The following is a 24,867-nucleotide window of genomic DNA, read 5'->3' as shown; positions in this document are numbered from 1 at the left end:
CGGCGGGACGTGCATGCGACGAAGCAGCAACTCTCTCTCTCTCTCTCTCTGCGCCACCGCCACCATGGCAGCGGCAGCGCAGGCCGCGTGCTCCCATGGCGTCGTGCGGTCGTGCCCTCTCTTCGATCCCCGCGGGAATCGCGGCCCCCCGGTTCCTCCTGCGGAGAGGCCCCCCACGCTCCGTCTCCCTCCTCCACAAAGGTGCATTCCAGCTAAATCGGGTGAGAGGAAACCGGGGGGGGGGGGGGGGGGGGGGGAACGGAGTTTGAGGGAGAGGGAGAGGGAGGAGAGGAGTGGAGGTAGAGGGGATCAACTCCGGTCGGCGGCGGGATGTCGATGTCGGGGTCGGACTTCGGCGCCCCGTGCGACGACCCCAAGATCTTCCGCAACATCTGCCGGGATCGTAAGCTCGCTCCTCCCACCCCCCACCTCTTCTCTGTTCCTCGTGTTTATCTATGTCTGTATCATCTGATCGCTGATGCCGCGCGAATCGATCGCTTGCTGCTCTTCTCACAGGTATACTCAAGGACTTGCTGCAGCCGGACAAAGATAAGGAGACCAAAAGCTCATGGAAGGTAGTACAAAAGAAATGCATTCCTTTTACCCTTTCTTTTTTGGCTCCATCTATTCACATTTCTGTTAATTCATATTTTTTTTCCTAACAAGGTACTACTATATTGTCCCCAAATGTGGTTATTCTTCAAAAAACTATCAATGCATCGAGTGTGAAGGGGGATATACATATTGATTTCGTTAATCTCCTGTGCAGGTTCTTATCATGGACAAATTTACGGTGAGGATCATGGCTTATGCCTGCAAGATGGCAGAAATTACCGATGCAGGAATCTCGTGTAAGTTTATCAAGTCTGGACCTGTCATCATATTCTAGCGTACAAACAGATAATTGTGGACTTGTTGAAAAAAATGTGTTTTGTTTTCTATTGCATTCACTTGGAGGGCGCCTATTCAGAGGTGCCTGGTTCAGCAAACAGCACTTCAGTAAGCTGGTTGATTTTAATTTATAAAAAAAAGACACTTACATGGACATTTTATCTTGTCCTGCAGTGGTTGAAGATCTTTTCAAGCGAAGGGAGCCCATGCCTTCCATGGATGCAATCTACTTCCTCCAGCCACTGAAAGAAAAGTATTATTCGATCGCCATTGACCACTTGCTTTCGTTTTATCATTCTGCAGCAGCAAAATTGATCGCAAGTACCATATGCGTGGAGTAATGATCTCGTCTTTGATTCATTTTGTGATTATGATATTTCTTTTAGGTTGTAGTCAGTGTGTAGTCTATAGTATGATACTGAAGGCATATATGCATCTCAAGCCAAAGCTGTAACACTGCATTTCCTTTTGGTGCAACCTTTTTTCCTTAGACGATTTTTCTGCTAGTTAATTAATTAACGCCGCATAATCAACGGTTGAAGTTATATTGTCTTGAATCTTCTCTGATATGTGAGCCTCGCAACCTGCAGTGTCATAATGCTTCTATCTGACATGTCTGGGAGATGTCCACTGTACAGGAAGTATGTCAAACCGAATTTTCAATTTGTAACCCGGAATGCCAATTACAAAAGCTTCAAATGCAACAAAATTTTGACTCACATGTTAATATCTCACTTGATTTTATAGGGCATACATATTCTTTAGTTCACCGATTCCTAAGGAGCTGGTCTCTTACATAAAGAACGACAGCAGTGTGATACCACGTATTGGTGCACTAAGAGAGGTTAATTATCCTGTAGTTTGTACCTTTTATTTCTTTGATTTTTACAGATGGATTTTCTAATGCCGATATTGTTAATTCCAGATGAATTTGGAGTTCTTTGCAATTGACATGCAGGTATTCATAGCCTTCGATCTATATGATCTACTAGTTATGCATATTTTTTCTTCATTGCTGGCTAAGAATCTATTTAGTTCTGATTTTAGTTTGTTACTGTCAAGTATGATAAACATATGGCAATTATAAGAAGCAACTGGACGCAAACATAAAACTAGCATTGATTGATAAGAAGTTTGGACAATTTAGAACTGCATTTGCACCGTGAAGGAAAATTAAAACGGTTCATTTGCATCAATCAAATGAATTCATTTCCAGTTTTGAAATATTCGTGATATTACCGAAGGTGAAAACATAGCAAATGATGCCTGCTACCATGCTACACATGTTGGATGGACTGTGGATGTATTCGCATGCTGTTGGCTGGTTCTTTCATTTGATATTAGGGTGGTCTGTTCTTTTTTTTTTAAAAAAAATAGAAATCCGAATTCTCAAGATTAATGTAATGATTTCTCTATGTGGCATATCTGCAGGGATTCACAACTGACCATGACATGGCATTCACTGATTTATATAGTGCTCAGCACAACTCGAAAAAGTTCAATGACACTATAAGCACTATGGCTACTCGCATTGCTACCACATTTGCTTCGTTGAAGGCATGTTAACATACTTCATTTGTTATTATTATTATCTATTTCCTGTCCACTAGTACTAATTTCATCACATTACCGAAATATTTCTTAACTGTCTTTCCAATTCAGCATGTGTAGCATGTATTTTTTCCTGATCGACATGGTTCCAAAATGTTTGATGACATATGTTCTTGCTTGTCAGTTTTTCATTCCCATTTCTCCAGCCAAAAGTGCCAACCCTGAAGATCTCCTTCCTTGAATCACCAGGCCGTAAAAAGTACATATTAAATTCCTTGAAAAATGCAAAGAATATGTCATGTTAATGCACTTCACAGAACTTCATTAATAGCCTGGTAACTGACTTAAGTGGGTGATATTGTCTTAGCAATCTCTTGTGGCTGTGTGTTGTTGTGGCAGACTATACCTTCCCCTTGTGAATATTTCTGAACTAAATATTTTAAAAGGTATACATATACAATGATCTACTGGACACCAGCAGTTTTGAGTATCTCATATCGTTCTTATGTATTCTTCCAGTCTTTAAATCTATCAATGAAATATATATAGCATCATTATTCCTCTTTTTTGTCAAACACAATCTGATTCAAGTTATAACAGGAATTTCCTTGTGTGCGGTATCGTGCCCCAAAGGGCACAGATCCAATGACAACACCAAAATTTGACATGGTTCCAAAATGGTTAGCGACTGCTGTTTGGGATATTGTGTCAAAATATAAATCAACAATACCTGAATTTCCCCAGAAGGAGACATGTGAACTGCTCATTGTCGACAGGCCTATAGATCAGGTGCTGAAGGATAACTTATGTTTCAATAACTTGTCAGTGTAGAAGTATATTGAAGAAATTCAGTATCTTTCCTACTGCTTACAATAATTTCCGTATGTCTGCAAAGATAGCACCTGTTATTCATGAATGGACCTATGATGCAATGTGCCATGATCTACTTGAAATGGATGGCCAAAAATACATATATGAGGTAAATGTGATATCGTATTATAATAATGAACATGATCTGTTCACTTGCCCTATTCTTATGTTTAATTTCTGTTGGAAGGTGTCGAAAGCGGGATCAGAACCTGAGAGAAAGGAGGCTTTATTGGAGGATCATGATCCTCTCTGGGTTGAGCTTCGCCACATTCACATAGCTGATGTGAGTTATGTGTTGTACTGTTGTTTAAGATTGTTTTAAGTACAATTTGGTCTCTGCTTTCTAACACTAATTGAAATGGCAGGCTAGTGAGAGGTTGTATGATAAGATGAATAACTTTGTTTCAAAGAATAAAGCAGCTCAACTTCATTCAAGGTGCATGATCTTCCTCGGTTTAGAGGAACACAACTGTAAATGTTTTAATAGAGTCGAATACAATATGCCATTTGAACAATGCTACTCCATTGGTGTCGTTTACCGTTCTAGTTTACTGATGGCAGTCATGTTTTGTATCAGCTCTTGGATATCCATTATGCTAGGTACTTATCTGCAACAGAATTTGTTGCAGTGTAAACACAATTTGATCTACATCTTTACTAAGTTACTGGCATATGGCATTATTTTTTGAACGACTGATTTAGTTTGGATATGAACTGTAACTCTGATAGACAAGTATTACTGGAATCCTTACAATTCGAAGGAAACAAAGTAGAGTAAATTCCCTGTGTACCCCTGAAAACTCACTCAATCCCTTTCATACCCCTAAAATTTACCCGATCCCTTCTGTACCCCTGAAATTTCAATTTGATCCCTTCCATGCCCCTACCGTTACATTTTCCATCATTTTACTGTTACGTTTGGTTGCAAATGTCTTTTTTGCCCTTGATGCTTTAGGTTTAAATATAAGCTTCAAAAATAATTGAAAATTTTGTTTGAGTGCACATCGTGTGCATTTTATAAAACTAATGAGACTAAATAATTAGTGCAGAAAATTTTGACATAAATTTTGAAAATAAAATAAATGTAAAAAATTAAAATTTTTATTTGAAATTTTAATAGGACAATGGATTTTTTTATCAGGAGCATTCATAAAAAAAAATGTTGTGAACATTGGTATACCTATCTTTATATGAATGCTCCTCATTTTTATGACCTTTTTTTTAAAAAATAAATACGTATTTTTTTTATTTCATTATCTAAAAATATTTTTTTGGGATAAATAATGCATCGCACAACAAACTCATAACTATAATAGTCTCATGCGAGAAGCTTTTATATTTTTAATAATGTAATTCATGAATTTCTTTGTTCATCCAAGGGTAAAATGGTCATTTTTATAGAAAATACACGGTCAACTAACGGTCAACTGACGGGAGGGGTATGCAAGGGATCAAAATCAAATTTTGGGGGTATATAAGGAAGTAAGCAAAATTCAGGGGTATAGAAGGGATTAGGAAAAATTTCAGGGGTATATAAGGGATTTTCTCAACAAAGTAAGCTGTGGTTTGTAGTTTGATGTCAAGGTTACATCAAATGTTGATCGATCAGTTGTTTGCTAGCCAAAGTACAGAAAGTGCATTGTTCTAAGTTCTTTCATATTGCATGCTTATGATTCCCTTTCTCAATTAGAGATGGTGGTGAAATTTCTACAAAGGATCTGCAGAAGATCGTTCAAGCTTTGCCACAATACGGTGAACAAGTTGAGAAATTGACCCTCCATATAGAGGTAGATGATTATTTCCATAGTATTTCCTGTGCGTGCTTTATGTTATTTTGTTTACCCTTACAAATAAGTTCGGGATTTCTAGGAACTATCAAGTAAATGTGAAAAGAAGCAGCTATTGTTTAGAAAAACATGTTGACTGTTGTCACCTTAATACATACTTATATGTTCATCCTTGATTTATGATTTTTTTTACAACTTCTATCTTATCATCAAAATAATAAAAAATGTAATACTCACTATTGAACTTTTATTCAGATTGCTGGAAAAATCAACAAGTTTATCAGAGAGTATGGTCTCCGTGACATTGGGCAGGTGGAGCAGGATCTAGTTTTTGGAGATGCAGCAGCCAAGGAGGTGATCAGTATCCTCAGGTCAAAGCAGGTTTGTTAAGAAAGAGAGAATGAAAGCAGTCTTACTGCTAATTATTTGTCAGTTTTTATTCAATGCTTACTGAACTTTCTATTGTTCAGGATATGAGCCCAGAAAACAAATTGAGGTTGCTTATTATATATGCAATTGTATATCCAGAGAAGTTTGAAGGTGACAAAGGGGAAAAGTTGATGCAGGTATTTCCTATCAAGTTTTACATTACTTATTAGTGCAATTATTACATTAATCTGTCACAACCCGAGGACATGACGGGATAAACACCGTCGGGTGGATAGATGCGTGGAAGCGGCTGCTGCTGCTAGGGGTGAGAGGTAGATTTAGGTTGGTAGGACATTGAGAGGGATTAGATTGGATTAATCTGATTTATCACTTAATTCATAATTGCATAGGATACAATCCATCCTTATATAGATGGGACGACTTAACCCCTAAGAATGGACTCAATCTAATCTTACCTAACGAACTACTACAGTAGCGTGCTACCCAGAGGGTGTTGGGATGACCACTGGCCTCAGCCTCTCAGCCCAATTACCCATGACATAATCATACATAAACACAGTTTCGGATTTTGCTTGTTATAAGCGTGGAAGTATAGATTACCAGGTTGACTATTATCATTGTTCAATGGTTTCCTTGAGTGCTTCTATAGTGCTATTCGGAGTGTTTACTAAAGAAAATGTGACACAGAGGGTTCTATTAGTTGGTTTTGGGGGGTACAATTGCATGCAGTTGATTATATAAACATATGACATTTTGAACAAACTTTCATTTATGCAGCTAGCAAAACTGCCACATGATGAGATGGATGCCATAAATAGTTTAAGATACTTGGTTGGTTCAGATACAAAAAAGGCATCACGGCCTGGCGGCTTCTCTCTCAAATTTGATGCACAAAAGGTGAGGTCATGATTTGAGCTAAATTATTTCTACCTTCTTCCCTTGAACTAACATGTGTGCTTGACTTATATACCAGAAAAAAAATGCTGCGAGGACAGAACGGCAGGATGGCGATGAAACCTGGGCATTATCACGTTTTTTCCCACTTATAGAGGCATGTGGTATAACTATTACTACTAGTTTACTTCTAAACTTCCTGCATCAAATATCTCCTTGGCTAATTTATTTCTGTGTGCTTAGTACAATTAAGAATATTTTCTTATGAAATTCTATTATTCACCTTTTCTGAAACCAACATATAGCAAATTTCTAAATATGGGAACTTCAAGAATGTGGTTCACATTCTGTTAATAAAATCCGGTTCGTAATAAACTGAACTGGATAATAACAAACATAGTGGCAATGATTTTTGGTGATGCCTGTTGGATAATACTTTTGTTGAGTGGTTATATACAAATCGTACTTAAAATAATGGTTCTTATTCGTTGTTTAAATTAAGGACTTGCATTCATTCTCTAACAGGAGTTGATTGAGAAACTGAGCAAAGGTGCATTACCTTTGAATGAATACCCATCCATGAGTGAACCCAGTTCCACTGAACAAGGATCTACACAAAGTGCAGCCGCGACTAAACCAGCACAAGCACAACCCATGTCCAGGAGATCGCGGCGGACACCAACCTGGGCTAAGTCTCGAAACTCTGATGATAGTCAATCAAGGTATTCAACAAATATAATTTTCTATTTGAACCACTTATCCATATAAAAGTTTTTCTAGTAAAAGTGTTATATCAGCTTCATACCTTTTACCTGCTTTCTTATCATCACAAACTGGATTGGCAGTGACTCCTCGGTCTTGAGACATGGATCTAATGACTTCAAGAGGCTAGGCAACCGAATTTTTGTCTTCATGATTGGTGGAGCCACTAGATCGGAAGTAAGCCATTTACTGCAAACTATTTAATAACTCAAATCCCATTCTGTTTATGTGGTCATCAATTCTTACACTTAAATGGATCAGCTGCGGACGGTGCACAAGCTTACTATGAAACTGAAGCGCGAAATTGTCCTGGGATCTTCTAGCATAGATGACCCTCCACAATTTATTTCGGTAAACCCATCCTGTACAACACAATAATGTATTCGAATTTCTTTCTTTTACCATTATCATGCAATCCTGTTGCGGCAAATAGAAGTTTCTTGGATTATACTGTTACATTAGTTTTAAATGTGGAATTGCCAGGCGATATTTGACCAATTGTACTCATTGTTTGAATTCAAAAATGCAGAAGCTGAAGATGCTAACTGCAGGTGGTGCCAATGACGTCTAAACTTCGCACTTAGTTTGCAAATCAACCGATGAAACAAACTTGTCACCTTTTGGTAAGGTACCTGCTCGTACTGCATGTCTACTCTTATAATTTCCTTTCTCCACTCTGTTGGTTCAATTTGGAGTATCTTTGTTTCAAAATAATAATAATAATTCGAGTGCCTTTTAACACAAACATGTATGCTGCTTCATATTGCAGAAACCCATTGCTACGAACAGTTAGAAACGTTGGATGTCATCAATGACTGGACTACTCACAATAATTACACGATTTTTTCATAGTCTAGTATATATACCAAGTGAGAAGAAGTGTCAAATGTACTTAAAACATGTATGTAGACAACATATTTTGCCCACATTATTTATTCTTCTTTCAGATGTAAAACGTAGAACAGTTGCGACAGTTGTTTTGCCCAAATTTGTATATTTATGAACACTACAACAATGACATGGTGACGATTACACTCATGGATCAATCGATTCCGATAATTCGTCGTGAAATCGAGTTATTTATGGCGATGTGGAAAATGGTTATAGAGGTGCGAATGTGCGACTTTATAGGCTAGTTATAGATGTAAGTTCAATGTGTATCGTATCTGTCGAGTTTGTATAGTTTTTTTTTTAACCGAGCTATGAAATTTAATAATTCACAATCATTTGAGCCACAAATCATTGTAATAATTTGCTATGGTTTATTTCAAGTAGGCCGGAATAGATTATATTATCTTAATAAAAGAAATAAAAGGAAAACTAATTATACATATATACTTTTTCCGTTCTAAAATATAAGAGATTTTGAACTGATGAGACATCTGTTCAGATTCGTATCATAGTATTAGAAAATGTCTCATCTGTCTAAAATTCTTTATATTTTTAGACGGAGGGAATAGTTCACTTATGCACAGGGATGATCCAAAACGATCTATGCGGCAGCTTCGCGAGTCCTTTAAAAGGCTCTCGCAATTTCCTGGCGTTGGCGCCAATATCACACACGTGCAAGCATTTATCGTACGGGCTCGTCCAGTAGACGCAGTTGGGTCGCAGCCCCGTCTCGCCGCCGGCGGGGCACCACCCGCCGATGTTGGAGCCGGCGATGATGGCGCGGTCGCCGACGCTGCGCACCCTCACCGCCCTGCGCCTCCGGAAGTCCATCCGGTAGACGCCGACTTCGACGACGCGGCTGCCGTCGTCGCCGTGGAAGAAGATGTACGCCATGTAGAGCTCGCCGCCGATCTCGAGCGTGTGGACGGACGCCTTGGCCATGGCCTCCCCCGCCGCCACCTTCTCCGCCATGTCCACCGCCCTCATCGGCACCGTGCCGAACACCGGCGCCGGCGAGAAGTCCAGCACGCCGTAGTCGGTGGCGGTGTGGAAGCAGTAGAACCTGCCGCGGCACGCCGTCAGGCCGGCGACGGACCGCCGCACGAAGCGGTGGCCGCCGGCGACCCTCACGTTTGTGCCACCCACGTCGTACTCGTGCCTCGTCCACCCCGCCGCCGGTGACGGAGACGACGATGATCCGCCGCCGCCGCCGCCGACGTGGCAGTACCAGAGGACGTAGCTGCCCGACGGCTCGACGATGACCACCGTGAAGCGGCCGGCGCCGGCGTCCGTGGGCTCGCGTGACAGCGCGCACTGGGAATTGGGCGGCGGCGGCGGCTGCGTGAACGGCGGCAGCGCGATCTTGCCGCCGCCGCCGCCGCCGTCGTCGTCGCCTCCGGTCGGGTTCCACAGGAAGGTGGACAGGGTCGCCGGGTCGCAGCACAGCACCCAGCCGTGCGAGGTGGCCCAGCACCGGTTGCGGCGCAGCTCCTCGGCCTCGCACGGCCGGTGCTCGCCGTCGGAGACGCCGTACAACGTCGCCGCCGTTTCGCCGTTGTCGACGACGAGGCACGGCAGCGGCGGCGGTGTCGACGTCGCCATGTGCACGCTACGCACACAGCTATCTGACACGGTCAAAACGGATCAGAAGCGCGACAGATGAGAGATGATTCGCGATGGACACGCATATGCATCGGGGTTTGTCTTATGTAGGCAAAACTTGTTACGTTCGTGTACGTGGTCGCGGACTCGGACTCGGAGTTTAACGTTTCACCATTTGCTATGAACCAAAAATTCCCAAAGAAATAGAGAAAATTGCTATGAACAGTTGGAAACTTTGGACAATGTTGTCATCAATGACTGGAGTACTCACAATAATTAGTTAATTACAACCTTTTTTTCATAGTCTAATTTATATTATATACCAAGTGAGTAGAAGTGTCAAATCTACTGAATGTGGACAACATATTTTCCCCCACAATATTATTTATTCTTCTTACCAATGTAACATATATAGAACAGTTACCGCAGTTGGCGAAAGTGTTATCGTCCTCTAAGGGGACATCCCCTACAGGCATCACCGTTGGATCATTCACGAAGATTTGTGTTGTATTGTTCAATCTGTCTTGCTTTAATAGAATATTGGGATTTGTATTTCTTGTATAGATGGTATGCTACCGTTGTATACTGTACGGGCGGGTATAATCCCTGGACCACCTCGAACGCAACGGGGTCGTGCCATATAGGGCCCCCTGCAGCTCGGTCATGCCGTGTAGGGGGGCCCACCTCGATAAAGACTAAGCCAAGTACAGGAAAGCACCCCACTCCTAATACCCAACTCAGATGCATCCCCTCACTCTCCATTGGGGGTAAAAATTTCTCCACTCCATTCGCATTGTTTAATTTTGCCCAAAGTTTTCTATTTATGATCATGGATTAATGGATTCCAATAATCTCGTCATGAATCAAATTATATATTTTATGGCGACGAGGAAATCAGACTCGGGCTTTGTAGTCCTAGTACCACGTACATGTGCCTACGTTTGAAGGGGAGGCGAATTGAGCCCGTATGACAATAGTGCTTGCACGTGTGTGATATCGCCGCCAAGGCACCAACACGAGGAAATTGCGGGAGTCTTTCAAAGTCCTCGTGAAAACTGCCACGAGGATCATTTTGGATCATTTATGTGCGTGTAAGCCGCCGGAAGAACCCCAAGCCTTTTATCTAGATTTTAAGAATAAGAGAATCCCTTATATGCCATTGAAAATTGGTCTGATTCCTTATATGCCACTAAAATTTGGCTCTTTCCCTATATTTCATTGGTCCAAATTTGTGCACTCTTTCATGCCACTACCATTAGTTGACTGTGTGTTGACCGTTAACTCTAAAGTAAAAAAGACGTATTTGTCCTTCTGAGTTAATGGTCAACCCACAGTCAACTAACGGGAGTGGCATGAGAGGGTGCGCAAATTTAGACTAATGACATATAAGAGAAGAGCCAATTTTCAGTGGCATATAAGGTATCAGACAAATTTTCAGTGGCATATAAGCGATTCTCTCTTTTAAGAATCTAGAATAAAAAAACTAAACTAAATGCTAGAAAATTGAAAAATCCAGTTTTTTTTCAAATTATCAAAAGGTGGTTATTACTAGCCTCAGATGAATCAGCCAGCTCGTGACATATTCAGAGTAGCATGGGTTCTGTCACCTCTCTGAATCTGCTAAGTACACGAATCTGAATCGATAACAAATTTAATTTGTTGTCCGACATCGACTATGGTGTGAAATCCTACTTAAGATCGACACGATCAACCTCCGATCCTCTTAATCGGATCGTGTCGATCAGCCGCCGCCACAATTGACAATTGTGTTTAGTGATCTCGGCCTACCATATATGTCGCCGTCGACAAGCCGGCGGCCGGCGGCGCCGTCTCTGTTCCTCGTCTCGTACGACGACGCCGATGGAGGGCGACCCACGACGACGCTGTACAACGTCGCCAACGGCGTGCACCGCCCCTGCGACGTCGACGACGAGCTTCTCCGCACCAAGCGGAGCTGGGCGACCTCGCATGGCAGCTGGGTGCTGACCTGGGACCCGGCAACCCTCGCCACCTTCCTGTGGAACCCGCAAGCCGCCGCCGCCGCCGGCGAGGTCACGAGCGTCGCGCTGCCGTCGTTCGGGCAGGCGCCGCCGGCCATCAAGGCCTGCTGCGCGATATCAACCGGCGAGCCAACCGGCGCCGGCGGGTTCACGGTGGTCATGGTCGAGAGGGGCAGCAACGTGCTGTGGTACTGCCACGCAGTGGCGGAGCCAGGATTTTAAAGTTGGGTATTCCCGTCTAAGCGTTGAGCCGTTGGCCGCTTCTACCCCTCGCGGCTGCCGGCCACCCAACCGGCCTGACTGCCTGAGCTTGGCGGAGTGGCGGGCGCCACCCGCTGCCCGCCGCGGCAATAGCCTCCCCCTCCGTGGTAGCGCGGTCCAGTTCTCGCCGCCAGTTGCCGCCTCGCCGCGCCGCCGCCTAGGGTTTGGAAATGGGGAGCGGCGCGAGGGAGCCGAGCCAGGGAGGGATGGGTCATGGAGGGAGAGCGAGAGGGGGCCGTCTGGAAGAGTGGTGGCTAAGTGGATCAACTGATGTCTGATGGGTCATATAGGCCGGTTGGGCTGTGTTTGGATCGAAGAATTGAGGATTTAGGTGTACTAATATATGTACATGTGTATAGGGCTATGTTTGGATCGAATAATTGAGGATTTAGGTGCACTAATATGTGTACATATGTATATATTAGAAATATACTTGTTTTTCGATAAAAAAGTTGGGTATTTCCGGGAATACCCGGGAATCATGGTAGCTCCGCCCATGCTGCCACGCCGGCGTCGCCGCCGCCTCGCTGGCGTCGTGGGCGAAGCACGAGTACGACATCGGAGGGCAGCGGACGATCTGCAGCTTCACGCCGTGCGGCGGCAAGCTGTACTACCTCATCAAGCCGGGCGGGTCGTCGTACGGCGTGCTCGAGTTCTCGCCGGATCACCATCGGCCGGTGTTCACCGCCGTGCGGGTGAGGCCGACCCACCTGTTCGCGACGGCGGACTTGCTGGTGTACTCCGTCTTCCCCGTCGACGTCAACGGCGAGCTCCACCTGGTGCTCCAACGGAAGAAATAAGGGATCCCTGCAAAGGAATTGCTGGTGATCGTAAATCGTGTCAGGCGTTTTGGATGATCCCTCCTGTACAACACCACATACGTAAATGATGGAAGGCTTTATGCGTATGAGGCTGGTGTTCTACGCTACGGCCTGCAAATAACGGTCCCATCGTTTCGTTTATTCGTGGAATAAGCTAAACAGTATATTTATAAATAAAAAATAATTCGTAAACAAAACTTTTATATACGTATTCTTAACGATCCAAAAACCATAAAATCAACTCCAAATTTAAGGTTAAAAATTCATATTTTGGCCGATAAGTATAAGTATAAACGAAAAGATAAGACCGTACAAACGCTAGCTGACTCTACTAGAAAAAATATTTTTCCAGGCGGCAAAAATAGTTTTCGCAGGCGGAGAAAAGGACCGTCGGTAAGCTATCGTCTGCAAAAATCATTTTCGCAGGGGGCAACATCTTCGCAAACGGTAGAGTCACCCGCCTGTAAAAAGCATTTTAGCAAATTAAAAAAACGCATCGCCACCGCCGGCCTCCTCCTTCGTCCGTCGCCGCCCCCACAGGCATCGTCTCGTCGTCGTCGCATCGTGGTCACAGCAGTCGTCATCCTCGCGGCAGTCATCGTTGTGTCGGCGCCGTCGGTCGTCGCGCGTTGCCTCCCCTCCCCTCCCCTCCCCTCCCCTCCCCGAGACCAGCCAGCGGCGAGGAGGGAGCCGGCAGCGCGTCGGTCGCCATCGAGGAGGAGAGGAGGGAGCCATCGCCGCGTCGCGAAGGTCGTCGTCGTCGCGGCCAGTGGCGCCCGGGTGTCGGCGTTGCTGTCGTCGTCGATAACAAATATTCCCTCCTCCCCCCTCCCCTCTCCCAAAAAAAAACGATTTTGACCTAAATAGCTCATCACTGTTATCTGTTCGGCACAAGGGCAATAATAAAGAAAATATAAGGACATATTACTTGTGTCGGTCACCAATAAGAAGACTAATATAAGAAATATATTATGCACCATCTTAAAAAAATTGTACATGTAATCTTCTGTTGTACCCAATAAGGTATAATTTTGATTCATCTGTTGTTGTAAACTAAATAAATGCGAAGCTTATCAATTGAGATGTCCTTGACCACTTGGACCTAGTGTCTTCACCTTCTGCATTTGTCGGTTCAACCAACCGATAAGGACAATACATGTCAAATATCACTAGGTAAGGTAATTCGATATCTAAAACTTCTTTGGGATATTTTAAGAAGAAGAAGATGATGACGACGACGAAGGCGGCGATGATAATAATAATAATAATAATAATAATAATAATAATAATAATAATAATAATAATAATAATAATAATACCTCCGTTCTAGAATACTTATCGTTTTGAGTTTTTTTTTCAACTTTTGAGCTTTCGTCTTATTCAAAAAATTATGGAATTATTATTTTTTTTGATTTGCTTTATTATCAAAAAATATTGTAAGTATGACTTCTTTGTTTTTATATCTACATTAACTTTTTAAATAAGATGAATGAACAAACCTTACAAGAAAAAATCAAAGCGACTAGTAGTATGGCTGTGCCAGTTGGTGGTCAGAGCAAGGCGTAGATGATGATAACACTTCTTCAGTCAAAGCGTACATTACTTCTGTCAGAGTATCAGTTCGATCTATGATTGAATCATTGAATGAACAAACTGAACAATGTTTCTACCAGAAGCAAAATAATCCTTAAACACGCAAAGCTTTTGCATGTTTGTGAAAAAGAAAATAATCCTTCAGTTTGTATCTCTATTTCGAAACAAATAAACATTGAATCAGAAGGTCATCAAACCGCCATCGATTAAACCCTAATTAGCTGTGGAATCATAAGATCATCAATCAAATCCCAAGTACGGAATATAGTGTTGCTGGACTCACGTCCTTTTGATTATGGGTTAATTAAATCCATGCCATTGCAAATTTACCTATTAAAAAAATACCATTACAATTCATTTATTCGTAACGATGCCACTAGAATTTTATAAAATTAGAATTGTGCCACTATCGTCACTTTTTCCATCCATAACTTCCCTTTCCATCTTCTTCCTTTCTCCCGTCTCCCTCTCTGCATCTCACTCTGCAATGCATGCGCACAGCCATCCCGTGCGGCCGTGCCCTCGTGCTCCATCCCGTGCCGGCCGCATGTCAATGCATGGTGAAGAGGACGGCTGGGGAGGACGAGTGGTCCACACCAAGGACCGGGCATGGTGGCCGGAGATGACCACCGTGGCGGCGCTGCTCAAGTCGTGCAGCACCATGATGACACGGAGGAGTACGTGGAGCTCCGCACCATCGCCGGCCAGCGGCGCACGCTCCGCGGCATCTCGCTGATCGAGATACTGTCCAAGCACTCCGACGACGAGGTGTACCTCGGCCAGCGCGACACGCCGGAGTGGACTTTGGACACAGCGAAGGAGGCATTCCGGCAATTCGGCGACCGCCTTGTCGGGATCAAGGCGCGCATCGCGGAGATGAACCGGGACCCGCGCCTCAGGAATTGCACGGGCCCGGCGAGGCTCCCCTACACGCTGCTGTCCCCCAACACCTCCGACGGCTACCACGAGCCAGGGGCGAAGCTATAGCGAAATGGAGGGGGTTCATAATTGTACCACAAGTATATCAATATATATATAACTTCAAGCTAAATTTTCAATGCAACCGCTGATCGATAAATTTTTGACATCAACAATAAAGACATAAATGCATCAATAAAATAAAGAAGTGGCAAACATTGTTTTTTTAAAATGAAGAAAACCACTAATAAAATTGATAAATGGCTACTGACCCATGAGCAAAAGATGATTCATGAAGATGTAAATGTGTAGAGATTTTATCATTCATTCAACTAAAGAAATAGAATGAAAATTGACATGACTTACATCCAAATTGCACCTTCAATTCAAATTCTCAATTTTTTCCTCCAATCTGCAATCTTACTCCGATTCTGAAGGACCCCAAATTGAAGCCTACTGGCCTCCTAGTCCTACAATGTAAAAATTAACAACCAATAAAAATTTTAGGGCTTCGTATCTAATAAATTAAATTGATTGAAAAAGAAATAGATGAAGCATGTTTCTTACCTTGGCTCTACTAACGCACAGTGTGGTTGTGTGCTGATCAGTTGGTGGAGATGGACTGATGTCGTTGTTGGCTTGTGACGCTAGCTCCTGGTTGCCTAGCTGTCGGCTTCCTGCCTTCCTGCGGCTGGACGATTAGTGAGACTAGCCGCGGCGGTGCGCAACGCATGTGCAGCCAGTCGCCAACTGAGAAGAGGGCGACCGGCGACGGCGAGATGCCGAGATGGGCAAGTGCTGACTGGGATTGGCTGATTGAGAGCAGCGGTGTGGAAGCCAAACAGACGCAAGGCGGAGTCATCAAGACTGGCGGCGGCGCGGCACACGATACGAGAAGTCGAGAGGAGAAAACATCGATCTGGCTTCCACCCTACTGGCCTGCTCATGGGCTTACCATGTTAACTGAACTGTTGTTTGGGCTGTGGGTGCACTATATTGGGCTGAGGGGGGTGCATATAGGGCCGAGATATGGAGGTAATAACTAAAAGATATTTTTTGGGGGGGTTCATCTGCACCCACGGGCTTCTACTGGGCTTCGCCCCTGCCACGAGCTCCTTCCACGCGCGCTCCTCAAGTCCGGCCACCACCTTGCCATTGGTCGATCTCCCTCAACGGCTCCCCTCGCACCACGGCTTTGCCTCGCCGACGAGAACATATTCCCCTAGTTTCCCCTCTCTTTTAGCCACCCCATCCTGCCACCACCATCACCTTCTTTGCCACCAGGGCCAAGCCCTTCCACCCGCCGTTCTGACCATCTCCCTGTACCGGCCGGCACCTTCTTCGAGTGAGCCAAGCTCGGGAACACATTCGGCTGCTTGCGTTGCCTCCTCCTAGCCACCGGAGCACCGGCACCCCAATACTCTCTTCCCTCTACTCTACCTGGGAAGAAAGAAGGAAAAAAGGAATCTGACGTGTGGGCCCCACTGGCGGATGGAGAAGGAGATGGAAAATATGACGATGATGGCATTGTTTTAATTCTATAAAATTTTGAGTGACACATGCTTACGAAATAACTTGATGGATAGATCGAAACGGATGATGATTAGCCAGGTGGGTAGTTTTCAAGAATCCTAATAGGAATTTTACAATTAATTAAGATTAAGGGTAACATCTTGAGGTGTGTGTAACGCATATGCAAACCGGCCCGGTGTCCGAGACCAACTCTCATAGGCCGCCAAGACGGCAATCTATTTAAAGTCAACCGTGCGTTGAATTGTGTCCGTACGTAAGTAAAACGCCGTTGGCAACATGGCGGCGTCGACAAGCCGCCAGCAGCCGGAGGCGTTGCCGTGCCTCGTCTTCGACTACGGCGAAGATGGCGGCGAGCAACGTCGCCCCACGACGCTGTACAGTGTCGCCGACGGCGTGCACCGGCCCTGCGAGTTCGAGGAGCTGCGGGACAAGCGGAGCTGGGTGACCTCGCACGGCTGGGTGCTCACCTGGGACCCGACCACTCTCGCCACCTTCCTGTGGAACCCGCACGCCGCCGGCCGCCGCAGGATCGTCCTGCCGTCGTTCGGGCAGACGACGACGACGCCGCCGCCGGCCGACTCCTTCTGCGCGCTATCCGGCAAGCCCACCGACGACGACGGCGGCGGCGGCTTCACGGTGGTCATGGTCGAGCCGCCGGGAAGCTGCTTCATATTGTTCTGCCACGTCGGCTCCTCGTCGTCGTCGCCGGCGGCATGGGTGAGGCACGAGTACGACATCGGGACACGGAAGATGGACATCGAAGGCCGGCAGCGGATGAAGCGGTCCATCCACTGCATCACGTCGTGCGGCGGCAAGTTGTACCACTTCATCAGGTCGACAGCGTACGGCGTGCTCGAGCTCTCGCCGGAGCCGGTGTTCACCACCGTGCGGATGAAGCCGGCCAGCCCGTTCACCACGACGGACATGTTCGTGGCCTCCATCTTCTCCGTCGACGTCGACGGCAAGCTCCACCTGGTGTTCATCTTCGAAAGCGGTGGCGGTGTCGTCGCCGACGTGGCCGTGTACAGGGTGGACCTGGAGAAGCGGAAGCACGTCAGGATTGGGAGCATCGGCGACCGCGCCATCCTCGTCGGCGGCAGGAGGAACGACATGGGAGCAGCTGGGTGGTGCAGGGCTCGCCGCCATGGGTTGCTGCCCAACAGCATCTACTGGATGAACCCGGGGGATCGTCGGCTGCGCGTGTATGAGCTTGGGAAGAGGACGGAAGAAGTGAGGGATCCTTTCAAAGGCGTTGCTGAATCGGCTGATGGTACATGGTGCCGCCCGTATTGGATGATTCCTGCACGTACATAGGTGCCAATCTTATTGATACTTTAATGTTTAGAGAAATTTTGCCAATCTTATTGATACTTCCACTTGAATCGTTTGATTCCTCTTTACCGAAGAAGCGTATGCTCAAAATAATCAAGCACAGGCTTTTAATGTGTATAAATCGATGCAGTTTCCTTAACTTAATATATATCCTGTTCCTTTTATACCTTCCAAACATTATTTGTTATTCCAAAACTACATATTCTATCATCCAGGTAGGTGTGCAAACAAAAGGTGCTAGTGTTGCTTGACAACAGGCTATAAACAAAAGGTAATATATTCATTATAAACAACAGGCTCCTCCCATCTGAACCATCCCCAACCTTGTTCTGTGAATCGCTACAATTTACACATTGTTGCTTGACGCTTCCATCATACCATTCCGGATTTGCTCGCTGATATCCTTGACATGGCCTGGGCCTTGAGGTATGAACACCGTTGTGTTCTTCGAGCCATCCCCAAGTTCTTTTATGGTGTCAAAGTACTGCGTGACCATGATTAGGTCCATGACTTCTTTTGCTGTGGTACTGTCTCAGGCCATCAGCCTGCCTCTGTTTAGCAATGCCATCACCAGAAAGGTATTTTTGCCTCTGCTTCTGATTTCTTCACCAGAAGAATCTTTTCTGCTTCCCCTTTGTAGACACTTGCAAGCTGAAGACTTTGGGCTGTGACAGGAGTTAACTAGTTATGAGCACACATGGAGATAACATGAAAGGTAACTGAACATGAAACATTATAATATATATGTGGTCTACTACAGCAATATACCAGTGCGACTGTATGAGCAATCAGCAATGATCAATAGTCTAGCATCATGCAGGACAACAGGAGAAACCGCACAAGCGTCCAGAGTTGGCAAAAGCAAACTAGCTACCTAAGAATAGTTAGTTCAGCTTGTTTTCTAGTTCAGATTAATTAGTTAGGTTATATATGATCCTAGCCATGATTCTAAGACTGAATAATTAATTAGCAAAGATTAGCCCCTCAAGTCTTCAGTTTCAGTGGTCTGTACTTGATTGGCCTAATTCCAATTGTAGTTCTAGATCTGTTCCTTTCCCTTTCACCTAGAGCATTTCTAATTCAAGTCATTGACTCATCGCCATCTAACTTCTCTACACAGAAACATCACCCTTTGGTCCTATGCAAGTTGCAGTAGGCTACATACTTGACAATGGTTCTAAAATGTGCTATGCAGAGCCAGAACCCCCCCCCCCCCCCCAAACACCAAAACACACACACACACACACACACACAAAACACACCCACCCCCCAAACAGACAACCTTACCCACGTTGTGGGCTAGCTTCACAGCAGCTACTCCAAACACTACAAGCATCGGAAAACAAAGCAAACGAAGCATAAGTAGAAGAGAGAGAGAGAGAGAGCTTATAATCATCAATTAAGAAGTCTGACAGATTATTACTTCAGAAAACATTACAACATTAAATAGACTAATAAACATCATGCAGGTTGCACAGACTGAAAGAAGTACCATATATACTTGAAAGGGAATAATACCTGCATTTATGTCATTCATTGCTCTGCGTACAGAAGTATCAGGGATGATATCAACCATAAGAATATGTTCGATGTATAGACTACAGAACAGTCTTTTTTTACAAAGATGGCATATAATATATAACGGTACAAATAATAAACTGCTTATCACTAACAAGTACTAAGATAAAAAAATGTTTGAGGACAAAACTACACATTAGGAATGGAACTTAGAACGAACAGAGAGAGCATTGGTTATCATGAATGGAATATCCAACACTTGAGGAAGAAGCAATCACAGAGTTTAAAATTTGGTAAGCACGTAAGTTTCCAACGAAAGATAAGCGATGCAGACAGCCCAATGCCAGATTTCCTTTTGATACAGCCAAGTTCCATCAAACAGTATTCTGGGACTAGAATTCCACATAAGCATGTAAACCAATCTTGGAAGAATAGTATGAATTGTGGGTAACGAAATAACATGCTTAAAATGTATACCAAACAAAGATTCCAACTCTTTCAACATGCAAATAGGTGCACAAGAGAAAAAAAAAGAGAGAATAATACTTCAGCTAACACAAAAATGTGTTTGACTAGATTTAGAATCCTGACAGGATGACAACGGTACATGGAATGATGGACCATGCAGTGCCGAAGCTACACTATGCTTGGGGGGTGCACATGAACCCCCCAAATTTCTAATTTCTCACTTAAAAACACTAGAATGTACAGTGTTGTACTGAAATTTTTTAGATTTTCAATGGTAGTGCACCCCCTTGTTTTGATGCTAGCTTCGTCCCTGGGACCATGGCAGAATGCAATACATGCAAACAAGGAAAAACAATGATTTGCCTTACTGGAGTTTGCATAATCAGCCGATCAACTTAATCCTAGAGAGCTGGACTCAGTAAAAACAGGCACTTGAGTTACCTTTTCAAGCTCCTCAAGTACAGTCTTCACCACATCATTCTTTTACTCAAAAAGGTCATCAAGATTCATTCTTGGAACTAGGGCCAGGACCACTAAGTTCGAGGGGAAAGTGATTAAGCTTTGAGTCAATAATTTGATATGGGCAACTATTTAATTGCTCAATGTTAATAGTTTACCATCAAAGGCATAGGCCTGAATTTGCTGTTGGGGATTCTGCAATTCATAGAATGCATCATCAGCATGTTCCTTCACGACTCGGTATTGGATTGCGCAGATCAGCTGAACAAAGACTAATCCTGCAGAAGAAAAGAAGATTGAAGTTCCATCAAGTAACGAAAAAAAGCAAGAAATGACAGTAAGTTCCATCAATGAAAATAATATTTCACTTCATTGAAAAGCACTAGATCTAGACAATCACATAGTTACAATGCGTGATTAATTGGGCTACCATGGACAGCCTACCAAAACAATCTCTCAGAAAATGGGGAAAAGAAAAACCAACATTCACTGCTCAAATAAGTCATTCATGTAGTCAATGATGCTTTTTCGTAAACCTAATTTCTCAGGGTTAGTTTTATATACAATAAGTACGGAACAGTCTTTTACTGTCATGGAGACATCAACAGACTTAAAGCTCATTAGATGTACCACTTCCCTTAAGTTCTTGTTCATTTAATCCGAAGACAGACCTTGTACGTTTAATCCCGAAGACAGAGGAATTGGTGGGGATTGAAGAATAAATCCCATTCAAATCCCTCTCAATTCTCACGAGAGGGATTAAACGAACAAGGCTTAAAAGACAATCTAGCACCGATACTTCACAAATATTTCAAACAACCTGGCTAGGATTGAACCTACACGATGGATCAAGCACGCAGGGGCCTAAAGTAGGAATCAGTAACCTGTCAATCTGTCATGCACAATACGCTGCCAGTGACCATTCGGCCATGCATTACGCACCATATACAAGGAAACATGCCAAAATAGCATCAGCTAAAAACTTCAACAATAGAGAATCCAGAAACCAAAGCTAGCATCCAGTATGATGGGATCTTGTCAGGTCCGAGAAACCTTTACTGATCTAGAATCGGAAGAGCAGATCGCCAGATAAGATAACTAATAAATCCCTCACCAGCGGGATTGAACCTTCCTAGTGGATCGATCTAGCGTAGTAACACGTATAGGGGCTACCCTATAATCTCTATCTCTACTACTTAAAAAATAAGAGGTGCTTCCATCGTCCGTCAAAAAAACCGGGTGAAAAAAACCGGGTAGAAACCAGGTTTATCCAATAAAAAACCAGAACGGAAAAAGAAGTCCGATCCAGAAAAAAGGGCGAAAAAAACCAAAAAAAAGCGGACAGAGTCCGATACAGAAAAAAAAGGCGAAAAAAACCAAAAAAAACCGGACAGAGTCCGATCCACAGAAAAAAGGCGAAAAAACCATGTTTGTCCGATAAAAAAAAATAAGTCCAACTCCTATATCAACCAAAAAAAAAGTCTGACTCAGATTGGTGAAAAAAATTGATCTGCCGGATTGAAGATCTGTTTGTAAAAACGGACTCTACATGTCAAGAGCATTCCATTTTTATATGATTTTAATTTTTGGATTTGTACTTTTATATTTGAGTCCCTGTAATTTTTATATTTGCATTTGAGTCCCTATAATCTTGCAACAAGCTACTTGAGGTCGTTTTTGTTAAAAAAAATAAAAGAGAAAGAGAACAAAGGCAGAAAGGTGCATAAAAAGAAAAAGAAAAGCAAAAAAAAAAAAGTCTGACTCAGATTGGTGAAAAAAATTAATGTGCCGGATTGAAGATCTGTTAGCAAAAACGGAATCTACATGTAGAGAGCATTCCATTTTTATATGATTTTAATTTTTAGATTTGTACTTTTATATTTGAGTCCCTGTATTTTTTATATTTACATTTGAGTCCCTATAATCTTGCAACAAGCTACTTGAGGTTGTTTTTGCTAAAAAAAATAATAAAAGAGAAAGAGAACAAAGACAGATAGGTGCATAAAAGGAAAAAAGAAAAGCTGCACAAAAAAGAAAATAAAGAAAAACAACAACAACAAAAGTTTTTTTTCCTGAGTGGCCAAAAAAACTGTAGATCCGACGGAAAAAAATCGGATTCATATAAAAGGCAAAAAAAAAGTGGTGACAAAAAAAAACTAGATTCGAATCCTTTAAAAACAGAATAAAAGTCTGATTCCTATAAAGGCAAAAAAACATCTAAAAAAGTTCGTTCGATTTCCTAAGAAAATGGTGAAAAAATGGTTCGTAAAAAATAAAAAGCTGGTTCGTATAAAATAAAAAATGCAAGAGAGAAAAAATGGAAAGGGCGAAACAAAATCTGATTTCTAACCAGTATATATCTCTTCTCTATCTCTAATCTAACTATTTAAAAAGAGAAAATGCATGAGAAAATAAAAACGGTTAAAATAACGTGTGAGGCAAAAGTCAGAAAAAAGCGCAAAAACACGCTAAAAAGGTTCTCCATCATCAATAAAAAAAATAAAAAGACGCGCGAGAAAAATTATTTCCATTGTCGGTAAAATATTTTAAAAAAAACATGCAAGGAAAAAACTGTCGAAAAAACACGCCATTTCTAAAAAATTGTTTTAAAAAACCGTGCAAGAAAAAAACACCGTCTATTAAAAAAAATCGTTCTGAAAAAACTGTCAGAAAAAAGCTAAATTGATGGACGCTTGAGTCGGATAGGATCCATCGATTTTTTGCCATCTACTATGTGGCTTTATTTTGTCATATATTCTCCTGTATTTGAAAAAAGCAAAAAAGATCCTTCGAAAAAAACAAGCAAACAAACGTGGGAGAAAACAAGAAAAAACACACGAGAAAAGAAAAGCAAAAAAAGGAGAAAAATATGGTTTTCTTCGTAAGTGAAAAAGCAAAAAAAACATGGTAGGAAAAAACTATTAGAAAGAAATGCGCCTTTTCTGAAAAATGGTTTGAGAAAATCGCGCAAGAAAAAAAACACTGTTTATAAAAAAACAAGCCGCTCGTTAAAATAGAAACATTGTCATTGACATGATTATACATGAAAAACGTATATTATTATTAGAATTTTTTTACCCGTTGCAACGCACGGGTATTTTTGCTAGTTAAAAAAAACGAACAAAAAGACAGCGTTATCGAGAAGGGAACGGGCGCCGAAGAAACCTTTGGTCTTGGTCTTGGTCTCGACACGGACGTCGAGGGATTGGATTGGACGCGGGTAGAGAGAGCGCCAGCGACGCACTCGCCGGCCAAAGGGTTGACGAGGTGGAGACCCGGCTCCGCGAGGCGTACGAAGCGCCCTACTTCTCCACCGCCTCGACGCTCGCCTGATCCACGCACCCGCACCATGATTCTCCAGTTCAACCTCCTCTCGTCTTCGATTACGACGGCTGCTGCCACCGCCTCTCTAGCGTGGTCTGGTCGCGTCGGCGTCGCGTGGAGATCTGATTTTGCCCGTGCTTTGGGATTATTACAACTTCGTTAGAAAATTGTCAAACCCTAGCTTAATTGTCGCATCCCAGATGTTCTTTTGTTAAGGGTCGCATGTGTTTTCCACCGTGGCCTCTCTGTCAAAAAAAAAAAAAAACAATCTACCTACATGCCATTAAACTAGGCTGCAGCGATGCCTGTATCTGATTTGATACAGACCTATCAACGTGTGGTATCGATTATGCGCTTCCTGAATTCCCTAGCTTATAAGCGCATATGCCACCAACATCTTATCAATCTGTCACCTAGTACTATCTTTCTCTGCATTCTGTAACCTCTTTGTAATGACTTGGATGACATAATAATTTGACATACTGCATTGCTGAACTGCTTATCATTCTGTCACTTTCTATATTATGACTTGGGTGAATAATTTCGCATACCGCATTGCTGGACTGCTTACTTAGGCCGTGTTTAGTTTTAAAGTTTTTCTTCAAACTTTTAACTTTTCCATCACATTAAAACTTTTCTACACACATAAACTTCCAACTTTTCCATCACATCATTCCAATTTCAACCAAACTTCCAATTTTGGCGTGAACTAAACACAGCCTTAAGCATTCTGGCACCTAATATCTTTGCAACCTGTAATCAACTTCTTAATATTAATGAGTATTAAAGACTTGTGAGACGAGAAGCCAGCAGATATGCAACAATAATTTGACATATTGCAGAACTGCAGGATGGCTGACAACAGAGACGGATTAAAGTACGTGTACTGCAAGGAGTGCGGGATCGACGATTGGGTACCATCTGTACAAGAAAAGGCACATGCTAAACAACACCGCAAACAGAATTTAGAGAGGATGAATCTGCTTCGCCTTCGAGCACAAC

At 43.1% G+C, this 24,867-nt stretch overlaps 1 protein-coding gene, 1 long non-coding RNA gene and 1 pseudogene across 4 annotated transcripts; 1 reads left to right on the top strand and 2 right to left on the bottom strand.

Annotated features, from left to right (window-relative positions):
- The first annotated feature begins 255 nt into the window (after nucleotides 1-255).
- On the top strand, nucleotides 256-8,370 carry LOC4340037 (probable protein transport Sec1b). Of its 3 annotated transcripts, none has more exons than XM_066311131.1 (22): nucleotides 256-403; nucleotides 517-575; nucleotides 770-851; nucleotides 1,066-1,144; nucleotides 1,482-1,532; nucleotides 1,639-1,735; nucleotides 1,817-1,849; nucleotides 2,323-2,448; nucleotides 3,043-3,231; nucleotides 3,338-3,421; nucleotides 3,500-3,595; nucleotides 3,678-3,748; nucleotides 5,003-5,099; nucleotides 5,355-5,480; nucleotides 5,570-5,665; nucleotides 6,267-6,386; nucleotides 6,463-6,547; nucleotides 6,909-7,105; nucleotides 7,229-7,322; nucleotides 7,407-7,496; nucleotides 7,675-7,768; nucleotides 7,915-8,216. In XM_066311131.1, the coding sequence occupies exons 1-18, from the start codon at nucleotides 331-333 to the stop codon at nucleotides 6,917-6,919; spliced, it is 1,575 nt and encodes a 524-aa protein (XP_066167228.1). In that variant the 5' UTR covers nucleotides 256-330; the 3' UTR covers nucleotides 6,920-7,105; nucleotides 7,229-7,322; nucleotides 7,407-7,496; nucleotides 7,675-7,768; nucleotides 7,915-8,216.
- Nucleotides 8,371-14,610: 6,240 nt separating this feature from the next.
- Nucleotides 14,611-16,041, bottom strand: LOC136356850 (uncharacterized). Its single transcript, XR_010741876.1, has 3 exons — nucleotides 15,799-16,041; nucleotides 15,598-15,701; nucleotides 14,611-15,294 (listed from the first exon to the last, which is right to left on the bottom strand). It is a non-coding gene; the product is annotated as an uncharacterized lncRNA (long non-coding RNA).
- Nucleotides 16,042-18,231: 2,190 nt separating this feature from the next.
- LOC9270731 (protein PPLZ12-like) lies at nucleotides 18,232-20,815 on the bottom strand (annotated as a pseudogene).
- Nucleotides 20,816-24,867: the final 4,052 nt, after the last annotated feature.

The sequence above is a fragment of the Oryza sativa genome, chromosome 6 (assembly GCF_034140825.1).
Source record: "Oryza sativa Japonica Group chromosome 6, ASM3414082v1".
NCBI lineage: Eukaryota > Viridiplantae > Streptophyta > Magnoliopsida > Poales > Poaceae > Oryza > Oryza sativa.
This window is presented reverse-complemented; position numbering and strand designations above follow the sequence as displayed.

Bases quoted from the DNA above. Each gene is read 5' to 3' on its own strand.
- LOC4340037 (XM_066311131.1), top strand. From the start codon at position 331: ATGTCGATGTCGGGGTCGGACTTCGGCGCCCCGTGCGACGACCCCAAG. The intron at 576-769 runs GTAGTACAAAAG...TCTCCTGTGCAG, and splicing joins AGACCAAAAGCTCATGGAAG to GTTCTTATCATGGACAAATT. The intron at 5,481-5,569 runs GTTTGTTAAGAA...TCTATTGTTCAG, and splicing joins GTATCCTCAGGTCAAAGCAG to GATATGAGCCCAGAAAACAA.